This window comes from Ovis aries, chromosome 6, assembly GCF_016772045.2.
Source record: "Ovis aries strain OAR_USU_Benz2616 breed Rambouillet chromosome 6, ARS-UI_Ramb_v3.0, whole genome shotgun sequence".
Lineage (NCBI taxonomy): Eukaryota > Metazoa > Chordata > Mammalia > Artiodactyla > Bovidae > Ovis > Ovis aries.
Genome location: NC_056059.1, coordinates 73,084,967 through 73,108,364, shown reverse-complemented (window position 1 = coordinate 73,108,364; position 23,398 = coordinate 73,084,967). Strand labels below are relative to the sequence as shown.

Here is a 23,398-nt window from a genome sequence, read left to right as displayed (position 1 = left end):
TGTTGGCAAAGTAATGTCTCTGCTTTTTAATATACTGTCTAGGTTGGTCATAACTTTTCTTCCAAGGAGTAAACGTCTTTTAATTTCATGGCTGCAGTCACCATCTGCGGTGATTTTGGAGCCCAGAAAAATAAAGTCAGCCACTGTTTCCACTGTTTCCCCATTTATTTGCCATGAAGTGATGGGACCGGATGCCGTGATCTCAGTTTGCTCAATGTTGAGCCGGCTCTTCACTTCCTCAAAAAATCCAAGAAGAGCTCCTGGGTGACTTCTCATCCAGTCCCCCAAGTGATGCTTGCAGGATCATCTTGAGGTCACAGAGATTGAGACTCCATCTTGTCTGTAGGTGCCCCATGCTCACCCCAACCTGTACACGCTTGCCCTTCCTTCTCACTCCTCTCTGTCAGTACTGGAAGGAAAGCTCTGAGCACATCGGACACAGGGCAGGGGAAGCACCCTCCTTCTTTGACTGGATCGTGCTCCCACGCTCTTCTACAGCCTATATTTTCTCCTCTACTTCTGTGCTTCTGTGCCCTGTGGTGCAACTACACTTCAAAGCAGGAGAAGGAACGTGCTGAGGGTTTTCCTCCTTTTGCCTTTACACAGCCTTCATCCCAACAGCAAGGGGAGGGAGAGAGAATTCTTTTGTATAGAATAAGTGGGGGTGGGGAGTGGCATTTCAAGTCTCAGTATTTTCCCCTATTTCTTCTTACTGCCCAGACCTCTAGTCTTGAAAAAAATACTGGGAACATAGGAAGCGACAGCATGGAAACAGTGATTTAAATTTTATCGAAGAGGGTCTATAAAATTCTGTATTTCAACACAGCTGAATTTTCTTTTTACCCTGATCCTGGCTCATAGCTTCAAAACTGCTGTGGTCTGTGTTTGTTGTAGGAATGTCCATCTCTGTGTCTGATACCTTAACTCTCCACCTTCACTACCATCAGATCTCCACCTGACTTGTCCTCTCTGTGCCCTAGAGAAAAGACAGTCCCTGAATTAAAACTCTACTTGAGTCTTGGGAAGAAGAGTTTCTGCTCAGAACTGGAGACAGGGTGGAATTTAGGACTTGGACCTCTAGGCTCTCTTAGTCCCCTTCTCTCTTCTCTCCCCAACAGGCATTTCAATTCTCTGCCTTGGGTCTGTGAACTCTGCTGCTTAACACTGTCCTCTTCTGCCCCAACCTAATCCAGGCACCACCCATCCCGAGGTCACTGAAAGAGATGCCTTTCTTCAGAAAACCTTTGGGATTAGAATTTCCCCAGGAAGATGAAGGATGGAACGTTCATTGCTGGGTTTCATCTCTCCTTCTGACCCAAAACTTCCCACAAAAATGTCTCAAGAAACCTTCCCAAAACTTAGCATTCTGCCCCATTCACTAACTGCCAATTCCCATGGGCAGATAACTGGGAATCCTTGAGGGGGCATTTCTGTGTAAGAGATGTATGGAATCAGTATGATAGCCACCTTCTTTCAATACTGTGTGCAAAGAGGAATAAAAAAGAAACAACAACAGAAAATCCTAATTACTATTCTACATAAAGAAATGAGAATTTCCAACCATGGCTGACTATAGCTTATTTCACAGTTAAAAAAAAAAAAAGAGAGAAAGAAAAATTTTCAATTAAATATCTGCTACCCAATAAAACAAGATCCAAGAGAACTTTCCAGAGTTAAATGGATACGGAATTTCTCTCTAAATCAAACCTCAGAAAAGGAAAAGATGGAACTACGCAGATCACTAAAGGAAAATTGTGAATACCCAAGTTTCCCAAGCTGGAGTAGGCAAAGAGCAAAAAGAACTACTGTTGATAATGAAACAAAAGGAATCCAGCCATCCAACTACTTATTTCCACTATCACCTTAGTTTAGGACATTATTATCTGAAACTTAAGCTATTTCAAAATTTGTATCTGACTCCAGTCTCTTACCATTCCAAGTAAACACCATTTCCAAAGCAACCTTTTTAAATAACACTTTAATACATTCTTTGACAGTCTTTCCACAATTTCCCATGACAGCCAATGACATCCAAGCATGTGACAACCTAGTTCCATCTTATCTTCCACTATCAAAAAGAGATCAAGTCAAAAACAATACACTGACTACGGTGGTCCCTCCATTCCAACCACAAGCCAAATTCATGAAGTATCTCTTGCTGAAATGATTAAATATCTTTTCTCTACTAAGACAAATGCCCTTTACAGTCAGCTTAAGTCCCTCCCATCTTTTTCACTAAGCTCTGATACCAAAGCTTACGAGATCTCTTCCTTCCATAGTATTTATTTTGGAACTCTGAATATGCTATATTGTTGTCTCTCGTTTTGAAAAGACCATATAGAAAAAAATGCCATACATTAAAAAAAAACAAAGACATTTTATACCCATTTTTCCAACACAGTGCCTGAAGAGTCAATTATTTTTGTTCTCAAGAGCAAAGTCTATGCAGTAGCTCCACCTAAAATGAGAATAATACACCAGCACTTATGAGATAAGCTACGGAAAAGAGGGACTGATCTGGCAGGAAATAATAATCTTTCCCTCTGTCTACTTCTACTTCTTTTCTACCTCATTTTGGTTTTTAGTTTTCCCTGTCCCTCAAGACCGATCAAGCTGCCTCTCTACTCAAAAACTAGGAACATGGAATTCCCTGGTGGCTCAGTGGCTAGGATTCTGGGCTTTTGCTGCCATGGCCTAGGTTTGATCCCTGGTGGGGGAAATTGAGATTCCCCCAAACCATGCAGCAATAAATAGTACTTAAAAAAAAAAAACTGGGGTGGGAAGAAAGTTCATGAGGGAGGGAAATATGTATACCTATGGCTGATTTATGTTGCTGTATGGCAGAAACCAACAACATTGTAAAGCGATTATCCTCCAATTAAAAATAAATAAATTAAGGAAAAAAAACTAGGGACAGTCATTGTTTTCGACTACATACACACTTCTTTACAATCACTCAAAACTAGATTCTAAAATGATAGCCCTGCTATGATTTTAACAATGCTGAAAACATGCACATGTTTAAAAAAAAAAAAGACTACAAACTAATTTAGAAAAATTAAAAGAGCTGATATATTTGGGTGATTTCCCCTTACCTCTTATATTGATATAACAATGTATTTCATGCAACAAATAATCAAGGCAGAGGTTCTTCACCTACTTTTTCTTTCTATTACTTATACTTGGAAAGACAAAAGGAGGATTTTCTGAAGTAATATGACTATTTCTGGCTTGCTTCTCTCAGTAGCTCATCATATCTCTTGAGATTCTTCTTCCTGACTATTAAATACCTACTATCTGAATAGGAATTAACAGTTCTGCATTACTCGCAAAAATGCATCTCTCCACTAGTAAGACTAAATCAGGAGCTGATAGAAACTGTTGAAAGTACACTACAGAAAGTACACCTTTCTTTTTTAACCTTTAAGCCAGGTGAGAAAAGGACTGAAATTTCAAATCAATACCCTTATTTATGTTACTTTATTAAAATAACCATCTTACCGGTTCTTCAACTTCTCCACTAGCATGCTGAGCTTCAGCTTGTAGGTCTATAGGTGGAGCATCTTCCACAATTCTTTGAACAGACATCTGAATAAACTCATCAAAAGAATCCAGCTGTTGTCTCACCAAACCTTTCTCATCAAAATAGGAACTGGGAAAATATGAGTTTACAATCAGTTACAACTCACTAATGTTTTCTAGCATATTTCCCCATTTTCACTATCATTAAATTCAACAAATATTAATCATAAAATAGAAATCACTCTGTACCCATCACTATATAAAATACTATCATGTATCTAAAAAGGCGATGAGACTAGGAACACTTTCTTTGTCGAACTTATTGTTAAGTCTGTGGAAATGAGACTTATACCTGTGGGTAGAATTACTAAAACACAACGTAAGAACTATAAGGAAGCCCTAACTTATAAATATCCCTTATAAACTTTATCCAACCTCTCTGAAACATTTCTTGAAACTAAAGAAAATGTATAGTCAAAGAGAAAAACATTAACAGGGATGGGCCATGAGACTATTAAGAGAAATAAACAGGAGAAAATCAGATAGCACATGATTTCACTCATACATGGAATCTTAAAAACAAAGGGAAAAAACCCAAACCCAAAACAACAGACAAACAAAACAAAAAAAACTCACAGACATAGAGAACAGAAAAGAGGTTACCAGAGAGAGAAGGTGGTTAGCTTTATAGGTGAAATGGGTGATGGGGGTAAAATGTAAGGTGATACAAATGATGGATGATAACTAGACTGTGGCGTTGATCCCTCTGTGGTATATTCAGATGTTGAACTATAATGCTGTACACCTGAAACTTATATAACAAAAAAAAAGCATGGAAAAAAAAAGAAAAATAAGAACTTTAATTTTAATAAGAAAAAAGATGATGATGTCAATGACTAAAATACAGCATGTTAAGAATTTCAATTTTAGGTTAAAGATTATCCTATTCTGTATATGTTAAAGGTAATATGAGGCAAAGTCATTTAAGTGAAAATACTCAGCAAATGACTGATCATTAAAAATGGAGCAAGGTTGAGAGATCAGAGCTAGTGGTATAGACACAAAAATCAAACAGTGAAAGCCCTAATGAAGGACAGAGGCTCAAAAAGAAACAACTTATTATTTGCAAGAAGACTCTTTCCGCTTACCACCACACAAGAAGAGCTGCATAGCTGGACCTAGCTTCTAGCCCCTTTTGCTTATTAACTAGCTCCCTCATCTCACACCAACTTTCTGAGCACCATGCATAGCCCAACAAACCATCAGCTTCCCGTTTCCACATCAGGAGATCATCTCACAGGTTGCTGGCCAGCCTACAGATTGGCTGGCTTTGGGTCCCACCCTGATTCAGTCACCCATCGCTACCAATATCAGAAGTTCTCTATGGCAGAGAACAGAGTAATAATCACCCGTATATAAGGTACAGCTTCAAGAATGATGGAGGCAGACACGTCCTTGGTGGTCCAGTGGCTAAGACTCCATGCTCCCAATGCAGGGGGCTAGTTTTGATCCCCCATCAGGATACTAGGTCCCACATGCCACAACTAAGAGTTCGTGGGCCAAAGTAAAAATTCCTGCCTGCCACAACTAAGACCTGGTACAGCCAAATAAATAAATAAAAGTAAATAAATATTTATAGAATGGTGAAGGTAACTTCCTTCAGTAGAGACTGTGAGCTAACAGGAAAGAAATTTCTCACAACCATTTGGGTCAGCCATTGGTATGTAAGAGACACATGGAAGGCACTAGCTGTAAAGTAAACAACGGTTTTTATGGACAATTTACAATTAAAAATCTTTTAAAAACTAAGGACAAGTTTCATCCTCCCAGGAAGCTGAACCATAGCTACTTTTCCCCAAATCATCAGAACAGTACCTCATTAGAATGCCACCCTTTAAACACCTAAACTATAGTTCTTATTTATGAATAGTTATTATTTTGAATAGTTCTCATTTATGGTATCTACTACTATGATGGGGTTCCCTGAATTCCCAGACTCAGTTGTAAAGAATTCGCCTGCCAATGCAAGAGATGTCGGTTCCTTCCCTTGATCAAAAAGATACTCTGGAGAAGAAATGGCAACCCACTCCAGTATTCTTGCCTGGGAAATCTCATGTACAGAAGGAACCTGGCAGGCTATAGTCCATGGAATCACAAAAGAGTCAGACACAGTGACTAAATAATAACTACCATGACTGATGTATAAGAAGTCATCTTACTAAACTCACTATGATATTAAGTATTATCACATTCACAATACCTGGGAAAGATCACTTGATATCAAATAGTGGAAAAACAAAACATCATCTCACCATAGTTAAAGTACCTATAATCAATTAAAATGTAAAAATCAAACAACATTTTATTCTGTAAGAAACGTTAAATGCAAGGACTTGTCACAGAGTATATTTATCCTTCAGCAATCTGCCACATAAGTTGAAAACTATTTTTTTTGGCTAAGATCAAAACATTCTTTCTCCCTGGCAATCACCAAATACAGGCACCTTCCAAACATCTAGCTGGTTACTGTTTCCTAGTAAAAATGTCTCTTGGTGTTTAATACTAAAAATCATAGAAGATGTAAATGTCTCAGTATGAAGTTTATAGTCCACGTTTAATAGGAAAAACAAATACATACTTATATCCCATAAACTCAATACATTTTAAACAAAACAATCTTCAGCAAAGCTTCAGTTTTACTCCAAACACAACTAGCAGAATCCAGAAGCATGTATTCTTCAAAAGGGAAGAGGCTGAGGCATCATCATATTACTATATATAAAGCAATTGTCACTTTGGTAAGAGAGGAGAATTGTAGCACTTTACATCCTAACATAGCAAGAAGTGACTTAACTACTTAAAAGTTATTTCTCTTACCTATATGTAAGGCTTCTTGCTCAGTTTTATTAACAGCTTAATTACACTTAGACTTGGATGGGAATGTGGGTTGAAATACAACCTGTTATGACTTTATCCATTTAAAACAGTGAGAAAATCAAGGAATCAAATTAACAGCACCAGTAATATAACAAACAGGCAACATACGCCATCTGATATAATGCACTGAGAGCAGAACATCATTGTTACCAAAAGTAATCATCCAACTATGGGCATCAGACAAACCCAAACTGAGGGGCAGTCTAAAAAGTAAGTAGCCTGTATTCTTCAAAAATGTCAAGGTCAAAAAACAAGTGAGGCCATGGGATGCTTTGAAGAGATAGCGGGTTTCAGAACCAAAAAACAAAAAAAAAAAGAGGAAGACTAAGGAACGGTCCTAGGTTATTGGAGACAAAAGAATAAGTCATGAAAACTAAATATAATATATGATCTTATGTTGGATCCAGGATCAGAAAATTTTTGTTTTGTTCCAAACAACTTTAGTGGGACACCAGCAAAATCTGGGTAAGGTCTCTAGGTTAAATAAGATTACTGTATTAATTAATTTCCTTATTTTAATAACTTAGATTATGACTATATGAAAGAATATTCCTAGGTAAGTCACTAAGTCTCAAATATTTCAGAAAAAAACGCAGATAGATAAAGAATAAGGCAAAGAAAACAAAGCATAATGTTAACCTTTACAGAATCTAGGTGAAGTATATACATGAATTCTTGTATAATTTTTCTATAAATCAAAATACCTTGCAAGTTAAAGTTAGATACTTAAATAAATAACAAGCCAGCACTCATGAGCCTATTCACATAAAACATCTAATTTTCAAGCAAAGAATAAGCAGGAAATCACTGTATGCTTTGCAGTGCCTTTTAAAACTTTTTCAGTTTGGTCTAAAACATTACCTAATTACAATCCAGCAAGCTTCTTGCCATAAATCTGGGGTGATTTCATCATCATCTTCATCATATTGCATATCTACAAAAAAAAAAAATCATTCTCACTTGCAATAAATACTACTAGTTCACATCTCACTCCTATCATGTGAGGTAGCAGAAACACATTTATACTAAATAAAAAACAACTGCTTTACCCCGTTTCTGTAAAATCTCAATCATTACTTGAATTGTAATGAAATAATGTATGTATGTACGTACACACGAGTCTATGTCACATAGATATTCTCCCAATTCACAAAGAGGTCTCATGAGAAAGGTTCAGTACAAGTCATAGTCATAGGAATTTATAACTGTTCCATCCTCTCCAGAAAGCTCATGTAACTCTTATTAACAGCTAAATATATTATAATAACTAACAGCTAGCTCACAGTCCTCTGATCCAAAGTCAGAGATTAGGCTAAGAGGCAGGAGTCAGCAAAAGATTCCAATAGCTGGGCAATACATTAAGGTGCAGTGTCTATTACAGCAAGATTTCATACATGGACAGGGATGACAGCCTATATTTTCCAAAGATGGCCACATGTATCTTCCATTTTACATAAAGTGATTTTAACACTCCTACCATCAAGATATAAGGGTGGGGGAGGTTGGTCTATGCTTCTTCCCCTTGATTCTAGATGGGTTTTTGAATCTCCCATAACTAAGAGAATACAGTTGAACCAATGTTACACAATTTTAGAAGCTTTAGATCAGGAAAAGCAACCCAATTCCACCTTGTTTGCTGAAATACTTACATTTGGACCTGTGACTAAGAAGCCCTATTACTTTAAGGCTGGTATACTTAGGTGAGAAAGCCTAAACAGAGAAGCCACTCAGAGATGTTCCATTCATCAATCCTAGTCCTTGAATTTTCCTAGGCTAGATGCCAGATGCACTGAACGCAGAGTGTGAGTAAACACTCCAGATCACAATCCCCAGCTGTCAATATTCAGCCTTTGTGTCTGCCAACCACTGGCATCAGTCAACAGTCAAGCCATTCCTATTATGCTCTGCCCAAATTCCTAGCCCACTTAATTCATGAACATGTTAAATAATTTCTAAGCACCCAAATTTTGGGGTAGTCATACAGCAATAGTCATGTGTGCAATGGGGCATTTGAAAAATCAGTGTGCACTGGTCCTAATATTAGTCTCGTCTTTTTTTTAATTTTTTTCCAAGTGTGGGTTTATTATGAAATTATGAAGATTTCTACATTATTTTTGTTACATACAATAAAGCAATGCTTAAAGTAAAACTTTCACATTTAAAGTTTTTATTTTAAAAAGATATTTTTATTTTTTAAATAAAATATTTTTACTTTAAAAAGATATTTTTTAATGTAAACATGTAAAAGCCACCAAAAAAGTTGATTATATCTTGCAGTGAAGGTTTACCCTTAAATATTTACATTTCAAATGCTGTTTAGAAAAGATTTAAAAATTGGCTAAAAATCATTTGCAATTGGCAATGATTAAAATATCCTTGTCTCTGAAAGAGCATACTAATGGCACATAATGAATTTACTGTCACAAGCACTTAACAGTTTAATGGGTATGTAACTTTATCAGTATACAAAATGGTCTTAGATGGTCAGTGCAGTTGTTCTGGAGTGATCACTGTAACAGGAAAAGGCCACTTCACCAAAAACAGAACATCGACTTTCAAAAGGTCTTTTCAAACAGTCTCCTTCTTTTCAAAGAGTTTTCAGCTTAGGAGAGAAGAACAGCATTTAATTACTGCATCCCTTGCATATGGAATGTATGACAGACTATACCAGGTCATTGAAAGGAACTGCAATCTGCAGAATAATACAGCCAGTCCCTTCTCATGCCACCAAAGAGCAGTGCACAGGGTCCAAAGAGCAGCGCACAGGGTGAGCACGAAACACAAAAGCATAACTGTTGCAAGCAATCTCATTGTTTCAAACATTTTCTTCAGTTGTTTCACGTGTCCCATTAAAAAGCATGTAATGGCTAAGGCAGCAGTATTTCCAAAGGTATAAAACGCTGCAAAAAGCTTTATGCCTTCAGGGAGACACAGCAATCCAGTTCCAAGGATGAAGAAGATGCCACTGGCGAAACATATGGCAAACCACTTCAGCCTGGTGTTGAAACTAAGGGATGAGGCATCAAGGACCTGTAGGGTCAGGCCCTGTTCCTCCTTGTCCCGGCGGGGTAAAAAAAATTAAGGTATCTAAATCGGCTTAGAGATTTCTAGTTTTGATGACACACTAGATGTTATTATCACAGGCACACAGGAGAAGCTAATAAAGCTGGAAAAGGAGCCGTAATAATGAAGTTAGTTTTATATTTATTGATCATTTACCCCTTTTAACATTTTTTATGTCTTCTAGCTTGTGAGAAACAAGAATATATCACCTACTAAAAAATTAAGCTAAGATTTTTTAGGGAATTTTTTTCGCAAATAGAAGAAAAAGAATACAATGATACTAATAAATTTCTAGATGCAAGATAAAAATGGGACACAAGTTTAAACAGCAGACCTTAAGTTTCTGCTTCTATTTTCTCCATGAAGTGAAGGAACGGAAGAGTGAGGGGCAACCAGGAGGTTGGGAGCTAGAAGAAAATGAACTCTGAAAAAGGAGTTGTGGAGAATAGAAGAGGGAGCATTAAAAATATACAATGAAAATACACTACTCATGACTAAGATTTCTACATGTAAAAAGAAAAAAAGACATAGCGTCCCTGTTCAGTAAAATGCATACCATCGAGAACTGCATATAGCAACATGAAGGAATGCCAAACTAGATCAAGTTTGGCACACACACACACACAGAAAGAGAGAGAAACTATATTCTTTGTCCGCGGGGTATTACCAGAACCTGCTGCCGTCTATGCGGTCGCACAGTCGGACACGACTGAAGCGATTTAGCAGCAGCAGCAGCAGCAGCACCATGTTTGGCAAAGGCCGACGCTCAAAAACTATTCAACAAATCCACTAGCTCTGGCCTTTACGTAAATTTGAAAAGGAGCTCTGCTTCAGACGATATCAAAACAACTATACCTGTCCTATGGGTCTTCAGGCTACTTTCAATACGGGAAGGGAGTGTCAGATTCAACCAAGAGAACCAGAGTCCCCCTGACCGAGATCATAAAGGCTACGTTCCCCGCACCCTCCACCTCTCAAAATCTCGGATCCGGCCTGGGGATGTAGGGAAACGACTGGGGACGTGGTGGGGGAGGCCGGGGAGGGGGCCGTAAATCCTTCATTCGTCCAACTCCCCACGTTTCCCCCCCGTAAATGTGTCGCCGAGGAGTGCCCTGACTGGTCACCTACCCTCGTCCGCGTCGTACATCTTGGCAAACGGTTCCCGAACCCGTCAATCTAGAAATCACACACAGAAAGACGCGTAGCTGCCACCGACCACAGCAAAGTGAGGCGAAGTAATTTCCGTCTCCGGCGTTCCCAGAATACTCTGCGTCCCACACGAAGCCCCGCCCACAAAGGCTCCAGTTAAGGTCTGCGCCTGCGCGAAGGGCAAGGGGGGAAAAAGCGTGGTTAAGGGTTAGCATTGCACAGGCGCGGTTTGTGAGTTGAGGTTTCCTGTTCTTGGAGTGGGAGGACCGTTGCTTACGGTCTCCGAGTTGGCTCCTGCCAATGAAGCTTTGTTTTCTAGTGTTGTTGCACAAATAATGGCACCAAAAAAAGAAAGAAAGATTTAATAATAAAAGGTTTAATTGTCGCCGTGCTCTATTTTTTTCAATTCCAAAGATTTTAAAACCCGAAACTTTTAACAAGGATTTGTGTACATCAATTATGCGTCATATTTTTTTAAATGTTTAAGAAATGTGATTTTAATGCTGTTGCACGAATGATGATACCCGAAAAAAAGCCAAGATGTATTAATAAAAGGTTTTAATTGTGGCTGTAAGTCTGCGACATTCGATTTTTAATTTTCCAGTTCTAAAGACAAATACGTAGCTCCTAACAATGTGATTCCTTTAACAGCAGGTGGTGCCAGGGACAGCGCGTTAAACAAGCCTGAAAGTTGATAAACCCTCACTAACTAGCCTATTCGACCGACTAGGGCTTCCCTGGTGGCTCAAAGGTTAAAGCGTCTGCCTCCAATGCGGGAGACCCGGGGTCGATCCCTGGGTCGAGATCCCCTGGAGAAGGAAAGGGTAACCCACTCCAGTATTCTTGCCTGGAGAATCCCATGGACGGAAAAGCCTGGTAGGCTACAGGCCACGGGGTCGCAAAGAGTCGGACACGACTGAGCGACAGACTTCGCTTTCACTTTCTAATCTAAGTCCCGGGTATCACTTTAAGTAGGTTTCCGGGCCACAGAGCCTTCACCGCGAGAACTCACGAGATTAGACGTGGAAGGAGGAGCTTCACGCTGACGAATGACGGCTCTCAGGTACTCCCGGCTTGTCTCTGCTGTTTTACATTCATCTGGGGCCACAGTGCACGAGCGAAAAGGTGGCTCCGCCCCTTTGCCCACACCTGCATTTCTCATGCTGCCCGCGCGCCTAGCTCGCAGGCTTCTCTGCGGCTTCTTGAGGGGACCCACTCCCGCTGTAGCGCGTAACGGCGTCCGGGAGACGCTCCTCGAGAGGAGATGCGCTACCGATTACTCCTCCCGACACCCAGCGGGCCTGGGACGTGGCCTTCCTCGTGGCGCGACGGCGACTGGGGGTAACCCAGGAGGGGCTGACCTAGAGGAGAGTTTTCTGTTTCCTGAGTACGTCCTGGATTCAGAGTCGGAAGCGACCCTCCAGGACCAGCTGCGGGAGCTGCAGCAGCGGCAGGAGGAGGAGAAGAGACGGATAGAGCAGCAGCGAGAGGTGAGGCGGCAGCAGAAGTTAGGCGCCGGCCGGCGGGTACACCAAGTGGTGGGGCACCCGGACCCGACGGTGCCGCCCAGCGGCCAGAACTGTTCCGGGTGCGGTGCGGAGCTGCACTGCCAGGACCCCGGCGTTCCCGGCTACCTACCCAGCGAGAAGTTTAACAGCGCGTTGGCGGAGGAAGGGGGGCTGGAGCGGACTGTATGCCAGCGCTGCTGGCTGCTGGTTCATCACCGGCGCGCCCTGCGCCTTCAGGTGAGCCAGGGACAGTTCCTGGAGCTGGTGAGCGCCGCGCTGCGGCGGCCCGAGCCAGCTCTTGTACTGTACATGGTGGACCTACTGGATCTGCCCGACACCCTGCTGCCCCACCTGCCCGCCCTGGTGGGCCCCAAGCAACTGATCGTGCTGGGAAACAAGCTGGACCTGCTGCCCCAAGACACTCCCAACTACAGGCAGCGGCTCCGGGAGCGACTGTGGGACGAATGTATCGGCGCCGGGCTCCTGCCGCCCCGCGGCTACCAAAGAGCTCAACGTCCCAGTGGGAACCGGCCACGGGGCGGGGAGGACAATGCGAATCTTCCGTCGAAGTCCAGCACGGTTCTCAGAGACGTGCGGCTCATCAGCGCCAAGACTGGTTATGGAGTTGAGGAGTTGATTTCCGCGCTCCAGCGCTCCTGGCGCTACCGCGGCGACGTCTACCTGGTTGGTGCCACCAACGCTGGCAAGTCCACTCTTTTCAATACGCTTCTGGAGTCCGATTATTGCATCGCCAAGGGCGCTGAAGCTATCGACAGGGCCACCATCTCTCCTTGGCCTGGTGAGCGTCCCCTTCGTTTTCTGAGAAGCTGGTAGTCTGATCGTGATTCACTCTCCTAGTCATGTATTCTTCCTTAATGTCCATCAGGGGCTAGTGGGAGGCTTCCGTTTAAAAATTCTCTACCTACTTTGGTCACATTTCTCTTCCGTGGCAGCTTAGTGCTTGCAAATTCAGTATATGTTGTAGTAACTTTTCAATAGAATACTCAGTGGAGTATTCCTATGTTCAAGCCACCGTTCTAAGCACTGTAGGTGAACCAGAGGACAAAGCAGTGTTTGCTCTCTTGAAGATTTCCCTTAGTCTTTTGTAAGTTTCTCCAGAAAGTCCTTTTACTTTGTGGAGAAAAGCCTCCTTCCATCCTTCAGTCTTACTCTTCATATCTTGAGTTTACTCATGAGAATTCTATAGATTTAACCTATGAATAATTCACTGATGCAATATGATGTGTGGCTTCATTGAAAATAAAAGTCAACTTTGTGGCTTCAAGAAACATCTGTAGTAATTGCAGAATGAATCCTTCTGTGACCTGTTTTTATGTAACAGTTGGCAAAATGAACTAGTTCATTTGTTCCCTTGAAACCAGTGTTTAACTTTGCTTGGTAAACTGTATTCTCTGTCCTGGACTTTGGGAGACTTATATACAGAAATGCTTTTTATACCAGTTAGCAGTATGCAGAAGATGGAAAGAGATCAGGCCTATAGATTTGGCATTCAGATCCTAGTTGAGCCTGTGAGCCAGTCTTTGAGCCTATTGCCTCATCTGTAAAGTAAGAATAATTTTGTAGAGGGTTGTCATGAAAGTTAGGATTAATAACCACAGTACTCAAGATGGTACAGATCCTCTTAAATGTTTTATTCCATTTTCCTGTACAGTGTTTATAACAGTGTATGTATTTGGTATTTCAGGTACTACGTTAAACCTTCTGAAGTTTCCTATTTGTAACCCAACTCCTTACAGAATGTTTCAAAGGCAAAAAAGGCTTAAAAGAGATGCAACTGAAGCAGAAGAAGATCTTAGTCAACAAGAACAAAATAAACTGAATCTCTTAAAAAAGCATGGTTATTTAGTAGGTAAGTGTCTTCTATAGGAAAACTACAATTTTTTGCTGAGCATCCTGAAATACAGTTCTCGAGGGCTAGCCAGTTTTTTATGGGAAGAGACACTCCCTCTTTTTAGAACATAGAAACCTTTTAGAGGCAAGGCTGCTGTTTGGAAGCCCAGAATTCATTGCAATGGGAAAATTGAGATGGTAGATACTTGAAGAAATCCAGGAAAGGAAATGTGAATAACTTGCCTGGAGAATCCCAGGGACGGGGGTCGCAGAGAGTCCGACACGACTGAAGCGACTTAGCAGCAGCAGCAGCCTATCTGGCTATTGTTAGAAGTAGAACCATTTGCATTAAGATACCAGCCCCCTCCTTGCAGACCATGCACGTTGTTGAACTGTAACAGTTTTAAATTGGATTGTCCCCCTTTCCTTAGTATCTCTTTCCAACCTTAATTTACAAAAAACTGATTTCCCATCCACCTAATGTGCACAGCCAGCCACTGGCATTTCATCATTACAAGAGTCTGACTCCAGCTACATTTAGAAACAGAGCAAAAGTATCATTGTAGTCTCACTTCCTTCCAAACACCAGTTAGTCTTAGTAACTTGTTTGAAGCAAACATAAAAACTATGAGTCAAAAGCTTTAAAGGAGTGACTACTAACTTCAATATAACTTGTTCTAGGAAGGGTTGGAAGAACATTCTCATATTCAGAAGCACAGAAGGATAAAGCTGCCTTTGAATTTGACGCAGATTCATTTGCCTTTGACATGGGAAATGAACCTGTTCTGGCTGCAGATAAATCCACCAAACGCGTAGAACTGACCCCAGAAGATGTGAAAGATGCCCACTGGTTTTATGACACCCCTGGAATTACAAAAGAAAATTGTGTATGTATTTCATGTCTTCTAGAAACATTAACTTTCAAGTGCAGGAGTACTATTTTAATCAGCAAAAGAAAAAAAGGCATCCTTTCATTTTAGACTCAGCTCTGATTTATTCATCAAACTGTTTCCTTGGTGAATCTATATGCCATTTGGTAGGCGTCACTTCTGACAACCTATTTCTATCTTTGTGGTTTTCACCTTAGAGAAATATTTACAGAATCCTAGATTTTAAGGTTGGAAGAAATCATAAACATCACTGCAGTCCCAGCCACCTGTCCTGTACTTGAATTCCCTCTATAACATATTCACCAAGAGGTGCACCCACCTTGACCTGAAGTAAGGAGGGACTCACCCTCAGCTAAAGCAGTGTCGATTCATGTCCCAAGGTCACCCATTTGACCTTTGACCTGCTATTTATATTTAGCTGGGCAGTCTCCCTGTACATACTTTGTACTTATTGTTCCCCAAAGGTGTATGGAATAAATGTAATGCCTCGGTCCCTTTGCCAGACATCGAAATGTTTTAAAGTATAATGTCCTTTCTTTCTTACTCTACGCTTTTCTTCTCTCTCATTAATTCATCCTGCAAACATGGGGACTGTGCTGACATAATCCGGATGATTTGTCTTCATTTCCTGGAGCTATTCTGAGAATAGGCTATGAACACAGGACACTTTCCAGCATGAGTTCTAATTTGTTTTTGTTCTTGAAAAAGTGACACAAAGTACTAAATTTCTTAAGTAGGTGCCTGATCAGATGAACCTAATTTAGAACAGGGTCAACTCATTGTTTATGTCCAATCTTTACTCCCTTAGCAATTCAGAACTTCACAGAGTAAAGAAAAAGCCAAGGAGTATAAGAATTTGCTAAGATTTAAATTAAAATCTGATTTTAAAAATTCGAGGCGGGGGGGTTCATGATTGGGAACTCATGTACACCCGTGGCGGATGCATGTCAATGTATGGCAAAACCAATATAGTATTGTAAAGTAAAATAAAGTAAAAATAAAAATTTTTTTAATAAAAAATAAATAAAAATTTGAAAAAGTAAAAAAATGGCTAAAAATCTTTTGCAAACCTGTTTCTTAAAAATAAAAAGGAAAATTTTTTTAATGTAATATCTCGGAAGATTCGAAAGAAAATAATGTAAGGGGGTGGCAAGTAGTTTTCTTCAGTATTTGTGTTTGAAAAAGCACATGTAGGAAAGAAATATTTTAACCCTTTTAGCAGAGACCCTAATACTTCCATTTCACAACAGAGTTCCTTGCTTCAGCTTAGGAAACTGGCTCCTACTACTACCAAACATTACTACTGCTTCCTAGTAATGTTCTATCACTTTAACTTTACCCACTCATATTTAACTTTTAGGCTCAATTAGGGCAATGACATGGAGAAGGCAATGGCACCCCACTCCAGTACTCTTGCCTGGAAAATCCCATGGACGGAGGAGCCTGGTAGGCTGCAGTCCATGGGGTCGCTAAGAGTTGGACATGACTGAGCGACTTCACTTTCACTTTTCACTTTCATGCATTGGAGAAGGAAATGGCAACCCACTCCAGTGTTCTTGCCTGGAGAATCCCAGGGATGGAGGAGCCTGGTGGACTGCTGTCTATGGGGTTGCACAGAGTCAGACACGGGCAATGACATGACTGAAGCGACTTAGCAGCAGCAGCAGGTCAGGGATAGCAGTTCCTTTAGTCAGGTATACCCTCTTGTCAACTGTTCTAAAAGGCAAGAATTTGCTAACTCCTATAGCCAGCAGTGAGACCCTCAAGTTTTTAGATACAAAAGTTCTCTCAGGCAGTTGGATTCTGTCAGTTTATTGAAATATTTATTTAATGCCTTGAACCAGTGTTTCCCAAACTAAAGCAAGGAACTCTGTTGTAAAATGGAAGTATGAGGGTATTTGCTAAAAGGGTTAAAGTAATTCCCTCCTGCCAGGGGCTTTAAATGTGCTTTTTAAACACAAGTACTGAAGAAAACTACTTACCACCTCCTTACGTATTTTCTTTCAAGTCTCCCTAGATATTACATTTTTTAAAATTTTCTTCTTACTTTTCTTTAAGAGACAAGTTCACAAAAAGCCATTTTTTTACTTTCTTGAATTTTTTAGTCAGATTTTGATTTTAGTCTCACCATAATCTTGTACTTCCTGGCTTTTCTTTTCCATTTTCTCTAGTCTACTTAGGAATCTTCATCCTCAGAAATCACAGGATCCATACCTTTGTGTTTTTGTTGTTGGTTTTTTTTGTTTTTGTTTTTGTTTTTTGCTGAATATTTGTAGGAAATAAGTAAAGTGAATACTGGAATTTAGAAAAGGTTCTTCAAGCTTTTTACTTGAGCCTAGAATGGGGTGATCACTCTCATTTAATGCATGCATAGCTGCCACGAGGACAAAACATAGCATATTACCTTAGCATTACCCGAGAATTGCTGCTCCCTAGAAGCCTTGACAAGGGAACATATTTTTCTATCCTGGGACTGAATCATCAATGTGTTCAGATCACACCAAATTTGACAGAATTCAGAGGATGCTGTTGTTTCATACACCTGTATACTGCCATTACTTAAGATTAAGTTGTGAAACAAGAGTAGAGCCAACTATAAATTGATTCCATGAAACAGAAAGAAGCTATGAATTTTACGTGCAGCAAATTCTGGAAGACATACTTTGATGTATTGTGAAGCCTAGAATATATAATCATAACTTGTTATCTTATGGGTAAAGCACGATATAGCATATGTTCATTGAAAGTAGTTCTCAAAAAAAAATCTGCACTTTGCTTTACAGATTTTAAGTCTTCTAACAGAAAAAGAAGTAAATATTGTATTGCCAACACATTCCATTATTCCAAGAACTTTTATCCTAAAACCAGGAACGGTTCTATTTTTGGGTGCCTTAGGCCGCATAGATTTTCTGAAGGTAAGGAAAGTCTGTACCATTGAAAAATGACTTTATTTTGGGGATTTACTTTAAGCAAGCAGATATTATCAAGACTAGCAAAATGCTGATAACTAAGTCATGACTGTGTTGGGGTTGAGATCCTTTAAGTGTGTGGTTTAAAATGTCTGTAATAGAAACCTGGGATAATGAAATGGTGGGAAAAAGTAATAGGTCTTAAAAAAAAATCTTCACAAAACAGCTGAATGTCCCATACAGCTTGACATTAAAAGGTAGTTTCCCTCTCCTGTGGTATTCTTTTCTGTGGAAATCAGAGGGCATACGTTTAAGGGCAGGGTTAATATGGCATTAAATTAATTCCACACTCTATATCCGATGACACATATACTTTTATACATGTATTTTTTTGGTTTGGTATTCATTTACATAGCATCACTTAGAGACTTTAGAGCATCTATAGAACTGCTCCCCATTTTTGCCAAAGTGAGCAGAAAAATGGAAAATGAAAGACGGATATGTCCAACAACACTCAGTGCAACCTGTGGACCATTGCCTTAGCACACATCTTGGATTTCTGTTTGTTCATACTTTGTTGAAAAGTTGGCCTTCAGTTCAGTTCAGTTCAGTCGCTCAGTCATGTCTGACTCTTTGTGACCCCATGAATCGCAGTACGCCAGGCCTCCCTGTTCATCACCATCTCCCAGAGTTCACTCAGACTCAGATCCATCGAGTCCCTGATGCCATCCAGCCATCTCATCCTCAGTCGTCCCCTTCTCCTGCCCCCAGTCCCTCCCAGCATCAGAGTTTTTTCCAATGAGTCAACTCTTCTCACACTTTAAACCTTACCTACATTTTTAGAGATCATACAATGTTAACTTTTTTTTTTCAATGTTAACATTTTAAACCAAACTTTATACAGGTTTATTTACATGGGTGTAAGTGCATGGCTTCTGCCATGCTTTTCCTACCTTCCCTCTTTTTTTTTTTTTTTTTTTTGGCCACACCACATAGTTTGCAGGACCTTGGTTCCCCAAACAGAGCTTGAACCCAGGGCCACTGCAGTAGAATCACACAGCACTCAAGAATGGACTGCCAGGGAATTCCCCAGATTTTATAAATGTACCTTGTAATGTACTGGTTTTCCGAGTTTTCATTGTACAGATAAATTCTTTCTTCCTTTCTTAAGGGAAATCAGTCAGCTTGGTTTACAGTTGTGGCTTCCAACTTCCTTCCTGTTCACATTACTTCGTTGGACAAGGCGGATACTATATATCAGAAGCACGCAGGTCATACGCTACTGAAGGTGAGCCAACATCATTTGATGGTTGACTAGTTAGGTTAATACACCCTGGTAGTCCCACAGCCCTGATAAAAAGCCTTTGTTGGATAGAACCGTCTTTGTTACACCATCAGCTAGCTCTCCCTGACCTTGCTCACCTTGAGGATTTTGGCTATAAAGTGAGACGGGCTCTGATAAGAAAAGGGATGTTGGATTGGACTGACCCCAGGATACTGACAGAGCTGGGTTTTCTCTGGGTGACACTGTCCAGTATGGTAGCCACATGTGGCTATTTCAATAAGTTAATTAAAATTAAATAAACTTTAAAATTTAGTTCTTTACTTGCACTAGCCACTTTTCAACTGCCCATGGGTCACATCATTTCAAAAAGCTGCACTGGATAATGTGAGTGAGGAGACATTGGATTTTCTGACAATTGGGTGATGCTACTGGCATGTAGTGGGTGGAGGCCAGAGATGCTGCTAAACAGAATGCATGCACAGGAAAGCCCCTCACAACAGGGAATTATCTGGTCCTCGTGTGACTAGTGCTGAGCTTTGAAGCCCTTGTCTGGGTAGAAAAGCTCTCCTCCCAGGTTCTTAATCACAGACACTTAGAGACTATTGTACATCTTCTCTCCTGCTTACTTGATCCTTCCCTCGACCTGTTAAGCAGTGTGTGAAAATTTCTCTGATCTTTCAGAAACAAAACAAAACTCAGTGTCCCACTCCTTCCTCTTCTTTACAATCAAGCTGATTCCTGCTCCTCACTTCCCATCCTCTGCAGTCCCTGCTGTGCCCTTTCTTTGCCACTGAAATTGTTCCGTGTTCACCAGAGACTGGGGCCTGTTTACAGCTCTTTAACCAGACCTGTGTACACACTGTTGGCTAGCCTGTAGTGTATGATGGTTAAGATCACTGGAGCTAGGCTGGGTTCAAATCCTACTCTGCTCCACCACTTAGTGAAGCTGTGTGACTTTAGGCAAGTTTCCTTTACTTCTGTCTGTTGTGACCACACCATGAGGTTGTGAAGATCCAGTGCCAGGACACCGCTGTCACTGCTGTGTGTTTGTGGTGATGAGGAGGGGGTTGGGACATAGCTCCTGCAAAAATACCAGGTGCATCCAATGTGATTTACATTAATGAATGTTCATACAACGAAAAATAAGTCAAAAGGCACACCTGCCCCTCAACCAGAATAAGACCAACCTGACTTGAGAAATAAATGCTTCTTTCTCTCTAGACTGAAAAAGCCAGAGTGAAATTAAGACTCCACTGAAATAACGGGCCTAAAGTTGACGCTCCAGACACATGTAGGATTTGAGGGGAGGGGTCTACCTTCGTGTATCTGTGTAGTCTTCAGGGTGGACTCACTGATACTTCTCAAAGCAACACCCAGGCTTCTCTCCCCTCATCATACAGACAGTTTCTTGGGCCACTCTGTGCCTCTGTCTTGCCTTCTGGTTTTCATTCATCTCCCAAGTCAAAGTCAGTCCTGCCTCCTATTCATCACTGAGACCAGCCTCACAGTCCAAACTGTAGCCTGCTTTCTGAGATTATGAGGTATAATCTAGACTCCAGTTTTATTGTCTCCTCCCACCCCCACCCCACTACAGCTGTAGTTCTCAACCAGGCTTGACTCTTACCTCAAGGCAACATTTGGCAAAGCCTGGAGACAGTTTTGTTTTCACAACCTGATGGACACTGGGTAGAGGCTGCTAAAAATTGTGCAATGCACAAGATAGCCTCCCCCAACGAAAAATTATTTGGCTCAAAAGGTCAATAGTGCTGAGGTTGACAAATCCTGCAGTATACAGGTTTTACCAAAATATAAAGCAGCTCCCAGTATACTTTTCCATTCTTTTTTCTTTCCTGCTTATAATTCCTTGTTAGTTCCACATTACTGAGAAGTCGAAACTGAAAGCCTCGTCACTAATACACACACATAACACACTCTGCACAGTTAAACTACAATTCTCTAAACTCATCATCCTTTTTCCAATTTCTGTGTCTGTACGTTACTCAGAATACCTTTCAACACTGAGTAACTAATCTCTTTTTCAAAATTCCGCTTATTAATGGTTTTACTTGACCAAGCCACATTCATTATTCCTTTCACAACCACAGTACTTAATAGATTGCTTCTCATTACATTTCTTACCTTTTGTTTACTTGCTATTTCCACCTTCTGATCTCCTTGGGAGCAAGGACCATACTGTAACGTCTATGTTTGTGTTCTTAGTGATAAACAGAGAAATCCGTTAATAAATAGGTAAATTATTATCCACTTATTTCCAATACATGGAAACACCTGTAAAGATAAAGCTGATATTAACCATTATCCATGTACCCTTGATTTCTAATGAGGCAGGGATTAACCTGTGTGTCCAGATAGGCCTGTAATAGTTTAATGGTTTTATTTTTGATACCTGTACGGTATTATCTTATCACTGCCTTACTTAACTTTAAAGTTATCAGGGGTTTCATTTGAATTTCCAAATAACTTTTTTCTTCTCCCAATGGAAGGTACCAATGGGTGGAGAAGAAAGAATGGCAGGATTTCCTCCTCTTGTTGCTGAAGACATCACATTAGATGAAGGACTTGGGGAATCTGAAGCAGTGGCTGACATCAAGTTCTCCTCTGCAGGTAATTTTACACCAAGCACAAGAGTTTATCATATTTTTATACAGATCTGCCTTAACTGACATAAGCCAAATATTTTAAGAAATACATGCTAGATCATCCATAAGATGCAACCTGCTCTGAAAATGAATCTCTGCATTTTCACAAACGCATGGATGCTTTTTAAAAAAGAGTGAGGCAGCAGTAGCCTCCCTTGGGTCTCCATCTGGAGCTGTGTTTGGTATTTTTAATAGGATGGTTGCTAACACCGTCTGTGTTTTTTCATGTGGCCGCATAGGTTGGGTAGCAGTAACACCGCAGTTTAAGGACACACTGACCCTCCGAGGCTATACACCTCAAGGAACAGTTCTGACAGTCCGGCGCCCTCTCTTGCCACATATAGTTAACATCAAAGGAAAGCGCATCAAGGGAAGTGTGGCATATAAAACCAAAAGGCCTCCTGCTCTTGTGTACAACCTGAAGAAGAAAAGATAGATATGTGAAGCTGACCTGTTCACATTGAAGATGAACTATATAGAACATTCTGTGTGCATCACACCGCATTTTATTAAATACTGCTATAATAAAGCCCCCTCATCCTCTTTAAACTACCAAGGACCATGCCTCTTTTTAATGAACTGAGTTTGTAACATGTTATTTTTTTTAGTAGAGTACATACATGTGTGTATCTGTGATTCAAACATACCTAAAAGAGAGTTCTGCTAGTATTTGTTATTGAGACCAGATGGCACTTCTCATTTAGAATCTAGTTGAAAGAGCAGCTTAGCAGTTGGCTTGAGAGAAAATGGCAGAAAGTTTTCTCTAAAATATGCTGGCTTAAATGAGAGAGGTGAGTAAGCGGCTGCACTTCATGTAGTCAGCCAAGTACCCAACTGGGGAACACACCATGGCTTCCATCTCTGGGTCTAAGGTGGTTGCTCAAGTTGTCATCCTTTCACAGCACTGGGAAGAAGAGAAGAGAGTGAAGAGCATGCAGCTACCATACTGAAATGAAGGGAAGAGCTGGAAGTTGCCCACATCACAGTGTCCAGTGGTCAATGTTTCCATGGCCACACCCTGCCATGAGGAAGCTGCAGGATGTAAACGGAAATGCAGAGTCAGATTTTTATTACTTAGGGGAAGCAGCAGTGAAAGAAATCTGGAAAACAAGTAGAAATTTCCCTTACATAATCTAAAAGTGCCTGAAAATCTTAGAAAAGGATTTATGTTATATCCTTTTGGAATCTGAGATCTATTCTGCAAGATCAGAGCACTTCAACTATTTTATCAACATTTATCTGTAAACACTGTACATAAAACATTACACCAGTCAGAAATCTTTACCTTCAAGTATTCCTTGTTGAGTGAGTGGCCCTATAGCTGTGGACAATGAATTGGCAAGTCAAGTCCCAGGTCCCATGATGAGATGAATGCTGTGAAGTTAATTGGCCTGAAACAGATCACTGAACTTCCTGTCGACTTAGGGTTAGCATTAACTTTTTAATAGTCCTGTATTCTCTGACAACATATACACTCGAGCCCCCTCTCCCCCACTAAGTAGGTCATTATAGGATAAATGGTCAGTATTTTAAAATGCAACTTGTAGGGCTTTTTGGTAGCTCAGTGATAAAGAATCTGCCTGCCAATGCAAGAGACACGGGTTCAATCCCTGTTCCGGAAAGA

The 23,398-nt window shown here is 40.6% G+C and overlaps 3 protein-coding genes across 4 annotated transcripts in view; 1 reads left to right on the top strand and 2 right to left on the bottom strand.

The window, feature by feature from the left end:
- The window catches only part of POLR2B (RNA polymerase II subunit B), a 49,535-nt gene extending 38,776 nt beyond the window's left edge, over positions 1-10,759 (bottom strand). For both annotated transcript variants that reach the window (XM_004009846.4, XM_060417145.1), the window contains exons 1-3: positions 10,651-10,759; positions 7,321-7,393; positions 3,502-3,652 (exon numbers count right to left, since the gene is read on the bottom strand). In XM_004009846.4, coding sequence (XP_004009895.1) covers positions 3,502-3,652; positions 7,321-7,393; positions 10,651-10,669 — 243 coding nt within the window. In that variant the 5' untranslated portion in view covers positions 10,670-10,759. The remainder of the gene's footprint in view (positions 1-3,501; positions 3,653-7,320; positions 7,394-10,650) is intronic.
- LOC114115373 (vesicle transport protein SFT2A-like) lies at positions 8,954-9,534 on the bottom strand (the record flags this gene model as incomplete). The annotated part of the gene is made up of 1 exon (XM_042251806.2): positions 8,954-9,534. A coding segment is annotated over one exon (477 nt), but the record flags the coding sequence as incomplete, so codon positions are not given.
- Positions 10,760-11,693: 934 nt separating the features above from the next.
- On the top strand, positions 11,694-22,326 carry LOC101111633 (nitric oxide-associated protein 1). Its single transcript, XM_012180022.5, has 7 exons — positions 11,694-12,978; positions 13,885-14,049; positions 14,712-14,917; positions 17,704-17,835; positions 19,001-19,117; positions 21,619-21,739; positions 22,014-22,326. Exons 1-7 carry the CDS (start codon positions 11,721-11,723, stop codon positions 22,208-22,210), a joined length of 2,196 nt encoding a protein of 731 aa, XP_012035412.4. The 5' UTR covers positions 11,694-11,720; the 3' UTR covers positions 22,211-22,326.
- Positions 22,327-23,398: the final 1,072 nt, after the last annotated feature.